Genomic DNA, 6,919 nt, shown 5'->3' on the forward strand with positions numbered 1-6,919 from the left:
TATTTTGGTGATAAAATGGTTAAATAGTTTCTATTTAAGTGAAAATCAAAGATTTATTTCACTAAATATATTGTTTTTAAATGCCAAAAGTTAGTAAATGAAATAGCATATATAGCCCCTATAAAGTCCTAAATTTTTAGCAATATAATCATATTTTTCCTATTTAAAAAAAATAAGATTTTAGTAGGGGCCCTGAAAACGGTGCAGTAAGGAAATTAATGAGTAAGCATGAAATTATAAATTAATGTAGTTTAATATATCAGCATTTTATACAACCTACAATAAATTGTGTTTATACAAACACGTTAGTTAAAATCAATTACATTATGAGGAAACATTCACGATCGTAATTATGACAGTATTTTTACAAAAGTGGAACTAAAATTATCTTCAAATAAGTCTTAAATTTAAATTAATATTACACCATCATCGTTCTAACAAAGTCCAATTCAGATTTGATAAAGATTTTTTTAAGTGTGATGAAAGGAAATCATGAAACGAACGCGCAGACGACAAAAATGGACAAGACGGCGAGTAATTACGCAAAAGCTATCTACAAAGGAGCGTCCTTAATAATCTTTGGGAAAATAATTTTGGATAAGAGTCATTATGCGTCAATGAAAGAGCGGGCTATTCTTCACTGGCTGGTGTCGGTCGGTTGACAACTCCCAAGAAGTAAATGATGTTGGTCTTGCGATGTCTGATGAAGAAGATGAAAGGTCGGTTGACGACGAAGGACGTGGGTTGGGCGGGACGAGCTGTCCTCGAAGCCAAAATGGCCGTGACACCGGCGGCTTCGGTTCCTTGTTCGTTGACGTCGATGATGGCTTTGTGGAGGACGTCGGTAATGGACAGTTCCCTCTTGCCGGTGAAACCCGACAGATCGGATGTAGCCGGATCGAACACTTGCTTCAAACCCATCTTGTTCAAATGAGAAGCCAACTGGAAGGAATCTTCCATCTTGAATTTGGGCAGAGAAACCAAGACTTCGATGGGGAAAAGTGATTCTAGCAATTCTACTATTCGTTCGTGAGATAGTTGAAGAATAAAGGAATTCATGTCGAAAACGCGGTTTTGATGGAGCAATACGATCATGCTCAAGTCTTCTCCGGTGTAAGGGATTTCCAAGGCCGTACATTGCAAGGCCTCGCTGACTCCGTACATGTAGTTGCCCTTGGTTCTCATCATGTTGACGACTAATTCTTCAGTCAGGGAGACGGTGAAACGATCGGGTCGGGTCATGACCGGATTGAACTGGTTCAGCCAATCCATCTTGAAGTAAACGGCGTTGGCGACGACCATTTTAGTGGCTGAACCGACGCTGCTGGCTGGCAGAAAGTTCTTTATCTTATTTCCGGTCTGTTGTTCCACCCAGGCGTTAATGCCGAGACGGGCCGATTCGGGGTTGGTGAAATCGACGTACGCCATATTGTTGGAGAAACGACTCTCCATACATTTGCGAACTTCGAGGAATCGGTGAAAAAAAAGTCGGTTGACGAATTCGGATGTACCGTTACTTCCGGCTGGGGATTTGATGTCTTTTTGCAAGGCGTCGAAGGAGTTGGCGACGGCCACCTTGTCCGCGCCGTACACGCCCAGGATAGAACCGAACTCCTGTTCCGTCAAACTGTTAGCACCCATGTAGGTGACCGCCAAGGCCGACCAGATGCTGAAGGGACTAAGGAAGATACCTGGCTTCTGGCTGTCGGAGCCGGATTCCTCTTGCAGCAGCCGTAACAAATCGAACGAGAACGTATGGGTTCCGTTGATCAGCTGTTCCATCGTCTTCCTCAACACCTCCGGCGATCTGGGGCTATCGTCCGAGGTCAAACATTGAGGCGTGACCAACGGGACTAGAGATATAAGCGCCACCAGACTCCATAATATACTGGCCATTCTTGTAGATGACATTCTGCAAAAACAAAAAAGAGTCAGTGTTATTAAACAATTTCCCATGGTACCTAATGCGTTACATCAACCGTAATTTAGTTCCGGATTGAACTTCACCCTAATGTTTCGCTTAAATTGGTTCGGTTCAGGGACCTATTTATAGAAATGCACATTCTATCCTCGTTAAATTTGAAAAGAACTGGTCCCCCCATAAAAAAGGCGCGAAAAGTTGCTTCTGGTTTAGTCGGTTGGGGGTACTCAAGCATTGCGAAAGTTTGAATCCACAGCTACCGTTAAAAATATAAAACCATGGAATTCTTCCATGATAAAACGATGGTACATGTAGAACATAAAATCCTAGTCTAATTAGGAAGATAAGATGATCAACCGGCCGACCAACATCAGGAAGGAAGAATTATTTCACCGAAAAATAAGACGATTTCGAAATTTGACGGAAATGACGTTATTAAAACCGTTAGGCCATCTCCCTAGATTAATTGACGGCTTCCGGGATTCAATACGATGAACTCTTTTTTTTAGTTTTACAGAGAAAGTACAGGAAAGTTTCGGAGGGCGTTTTCAGCGGGTTTGTCTGGCAACATTCGTGAATTAATGAAGGAAATGGAATTTTTTGCAACTTTTTATCATTTTCTGACAAAACGGCACAATGATCTAAAAGGTGGTATTCACGAGAAGATGGCGGCCATTGCTCTAAGGTAGATAGTTATGGGGAAAAGGGGGATGACACTAGCCTTCCACTACAGCGATGATGACGTCACGAGAATACACCCTATAGCGGGAAACGTTCAACCGTATCACGCTTGGTTTTTAAAAAGCTCTAAAGAATTTCAGATCTTTTAACAAAACGCGAAAATGACCTTGATAGGTAAAAACAGACTTGAAGACGCCAAATTTTTTCCGACTACCAATCAGCGGCTATAAACAGAAAGGTGTGTAATCCGGATACTTCAAAAATTATAAGGTTTTGTACCCGTACTCAAAATACGTACCAATTCGAAAAATATTATTATCTTCCAAATTAGAATTTACAATGATACCCGAGGGTTGAAAATTGAAAATAATTGTCGAGAACCACCTTGAGAATTTTTTTTCGGGCGATATTTTTAATAGATAACTAATTAGATAACATTTTATTTTTTTATTCCATGTGTCTGGGAGTACAATTTTTTGAATCTGAAACAAGCGTGCGCCATCTGGTGGTATTTTCTGAGGGTCAAATCCTTCTCATTATAACATAGTTATAACGGATCTAAATAATATTTCCCAGCGAAGGTCAAATGTACGGTAATAATTTAAATATATCCGTCATTTTTTAAAATTTAATTGACGTTAAATTATCTAAATAGATGAGTAATATAGATATTATATAAAGAAATGTGTTTCGCCATAGATTAAATCGAAAGTGTATCAAACGATTTTCCCGCAAAAACCGCGGATGTGTGTTTAATATTGAAGAATTCATTTGGCTTTTGAAATTCGCGTAAACACACCAGCACTACTACTTCAAACATTATCTTCGTGGATTTAAACACCCTACACTAACCTTTTGTTAAAACCACGATTAAACGAATAAAAAAAACAAACAAATTATATAATATAAAACCCAAATAATTGGCTACTATTCAAACTAACCTGTTACTAGATCCGGTTCGGTTCTTTAGGTTACAAAAAATCACGATTTTCAACATCCTATTTTACAGCGCGGCTGGGGGAAAACTATCTAAAACCCAAGCAAAGAAAGCGACGAACTGAACCTACGATCTGACGATACCAATTTTAGAAAATATTCTCACCGACCTAGATCAGACGGTGGTTTTCCCAAAACGCGAAACACCTAGATTCTCTCTAGTGATGGGGGTGGTTTCACATTCGCAAATAACCAAATAGTAGCGTGCGTAGAAAGTATCGGGTCTTCGAACGCTGTGGGTCACCTACTTAAGACTTACGGGGCTCGTAATATATTCAAATTTCAACAGTTGCTCCGTTGAGAGGCAAGCTTCAATCCTGAATTCCTCTTTTTAACCAACCGGCACTTTCGAAGCTTATTTTGAGGTCGCGTTTTTCATGCAAATTTTATACTTATGTCTCACCGAAAAATCGACTCCTAGAGGATCCAAACACGTCGAAATCGGAACTAATATTTGTGATTTTATATTACCACCATGTACTTAACCCCTTTTATATGATGCCATAAGGGGAGTTCCCACCATTAAGATATACGAAATATGATAAAGTTTCTAAGAATCCGGACCTATTTATGTTTGGGAATTTTTTTTGAAGTATTGTGCGTTCCGGAGGGAGGGGGTGCACTCTAGGACCCGAAATTCGAGGTTAAAAAATTGGGAGGGGGGGGGGGAGGGGATTTTTAGAGATATTGCGATAAACCCCAAAGAAGTGTTTCCTTAAATATTTACCGAAATTGAATCGGAGATAAATTAATAAATGATTGATTCGTAACTTGTTTAGTTAATTTAAGAAGTAATTGACTTAAATTCTCAAGAACTGTTAATTAAAGAAGTTGGTGACTTGGGGTAAGTCCCAAATTAACTGTTTGATTAGATAGTTACATTATTTGTTGAATTTGAATCATCGACAAATTTTTCAATGATCCGATCCTTAGTTAATTTAATAATAATCAGCTAGGCTAATACCCAAGGCACCACCATAGCGACTTTTATTGCCTTTAATTCAGGTAGCCGGGTTACAATGCGTAGGAGGGTGGTGGCAAGCCCTTCATGCCACGCGAGCCAACAGCTCCCTACACTTACTATTACCGTTAACCTCAGTTAAGATACGGTGACTTTGGGTAGATCCCAAAGAAATGTACATTTTTGTAACTAAATTGCAATGGAATCGTCGATAAATTTATCAATGATCCAATCTTAAGATAATTTAAGAATGCACGTACTAAATTTTTCAAACTATCCATGTTGAAATTATCAATTTTAAAAGATTTTAAGACTTTTAAATTGATAAATTCTTAAAGTGGACTAGTACTTAAGCAACAGTCTACGATGACGTTGTCACGGGAAACGCCATGAGGCGGAATTTCCTGTAATTGAATTGTAGGGAAGGGAGAGGCCAAATCTGCATTATCAAGTAGTCCATAAAAACAGCGGAAGTAGTAAATGCTTCATGCCGTGTGCATTCGAATTTCTTCAACCGTTTTTATGGTGGTTTGCATTATTAAATTTAACGTAACACGAGGTAAAACAAAACGCAGTAAGGAGAAAAATGGGTCATTACCAAAAGAAACTGTGTTAGAATTTCAATAAGATATTTCTTTTCGCGTTCCAACGCGTTTTGTCTAAACATTTGTTTTTAAAGAAAGCGACGTAATAAGTTAAAAATAGTACGATTTCAATTATTGACCTATTTTCTACGTTTTTCCCTTTTTTATCCGATGATTCATGACTTACAAATCTAGCATAGTGGCACCAACAATGTGGGCTAGTAATTGTATACTTTTCCACCACAAAAGGTTGGTTATGCACCCTTGCTTCCAACAAAAAAAAACGTACAAAGCGAAAAAAACTTTTAAATTTCTTTGTTGTATATATTAATACGAAGTTTGTATTCATTGTACTTTTAGGTACAAAAGAAGTTTTTCTAGGAATATTGTGTTGATTAATTTTAAAGGAAAATGAATCACAATGTCATGATTCGATTTAGGGGTTAAACTCTAAATTATTTTCAATTAATTTAATTTTAATTTACGTTTAGTAACTGTAAACGCGTTTTAGACCTAAATTTATCGCATTGTGAAAAATGAACGCGCACAATACGCCTGTTTGTTTAAATAATTATATAATATATAATAAAATATTGTTATAGAATAAAACCTTCATTTTGAAATTTGTCAGAAATTATCTTGAGCGTATATCATAAAACAGCTGTACTAACCTTAAACGCAATATTTAATTAACTTACCCAAAACAAAAATATAATTTTCAAGAAATCGATAAACTAAACTAGTCTAAATTCAATTTAAAAAAATATCCACAAAATTTATTTAACTTACCTTAAAACAGGACACAAATTTACAAATTACGTTTTGCAATATATTTTTTTAAACTTAAGAAGCAAAGCTGCGATAAACTAAACATTTAAACTACGGAAAAATTAACCTTAAAAATATCCCCATTGTTTAGCAACACTGAAACCGGTTTACATTTGGCGTAGCCGCGAAGGAAAAAATATTCAACATACCTTTAAAAGTAACGTCGAGATTTGAAATATTTCAAATTCGTAGACACACGAGGTTACAAAATACACGTTGATGAAATTCGGTGGTATCAAGTAGTGGAGGCACGGATTAGAGTTGGAACCGCTCCCCTGCGTAACAACCACGGATCTGTCAGTCTAGCAAAGTGACGCTTCGCTTTTGGTGGACCCACGAGTCCCCCTATATCAACGCGTCTCTCACTTGATGCACCAATGGATTTTCCTTCAAAAACGGAAAACCTCTAAAAGAACGACCCTATCCCCCCCCCCCTTCGTTGGCGCAAACGGGTAAAATTTGGGAATCCCCAAAAATACGTTTCATTCAATCCTGATAGTATCTCCAATTCTTCATTCATGAAAGTGACGCGTATCCCAGAGTTTGATCTTAAATCCGTTAGAGGGAGCTCTTGGCGCGGGATTTTTATCGTTAAACGATCTTTGTTTTATAGCGTCGCCGCCAGAGGGTGTCGATTAACATTTCTCGATGACGTCGCCGTGACGTTTCCTTTAATCCGAGGACTAAATACCCACCACTAGATGTGACGCTTAAATCTGCAACGCTAAAAGATTTCAGATAGACCATGAACCCAATTGAAGTTAAAATTCTACGGAAAACCTTCCTGTGACATATTTATTATTACGGTTTATTTCGAATATTTAAAATGGGGGATTTAAAAAGAAAAGTGCCTTGACTTAATTTATTTGCTTGCACGGAATTATTTTAGTTGGGGTTAATTACGTCACAGAGGTTAATGAGATTTTAAGGCGTGGCTGTTATCAGAAG

The 6,919-nt window shown here is 37.7% G+C and overlaps 1 protein-coding gene across 2 annotated transcripts; it reads right to left on the bottom strand.

Moving 5' to 3' along the window:
- Positions 1 to 247: 247 nt before the first annotated feature.
- LOC149954285 (leukocyte elastase inhibitor-like) lies at positions 248 to 6,346 on the bottom strand. 2 transcript variants are annotated; one of them, XM_090169035.1, is made up of 2 exons: positions 6,121 to 6,346; positions 248 to 1,912 (listed from the first exon to the last, which is right to left on the bottom strand). In XM_090169035.1, the coding sequence occupies exon 2, from the start codon at positions 1,909 to 1,911 to the stop codon at positions 631 to 633; it is 1,281 nt and encodes a 426-aa protein (XP_090025161.1). In that variant the 5' UTR covers position 1,912; positions 6,121 to 6,346; the 3' UTR covers positions 248 to 630. The 2 variants fall into 2 exon arrangements, with proteins under 2 accessions (XP_090025161.1, XP_090025160.1); XM_090169034.1 differs by lacking the exon at positions 6,121 to 6,346 and adding an exon at positions 5,933 to 6,107.
- Between the last annotated feature and the right edge of the window lie 573 nt (positions 6,347 to 6,919).

This window comes from Leiobunum rupestre, chromosome 3 (genome assembly GCF_980474605.1).
Source record: "Leiobunum rupestre chromosome 3, qqLeiRupe1.1.hap1, whole genome shotgun sequence".
Taxonomy (NCBI): Eukaryota; Metazoa; Arthropoda; class Arachnida; order Opiliones; family Sclerosomatidae; genus Leiobunum; species Leiobunum rupestre.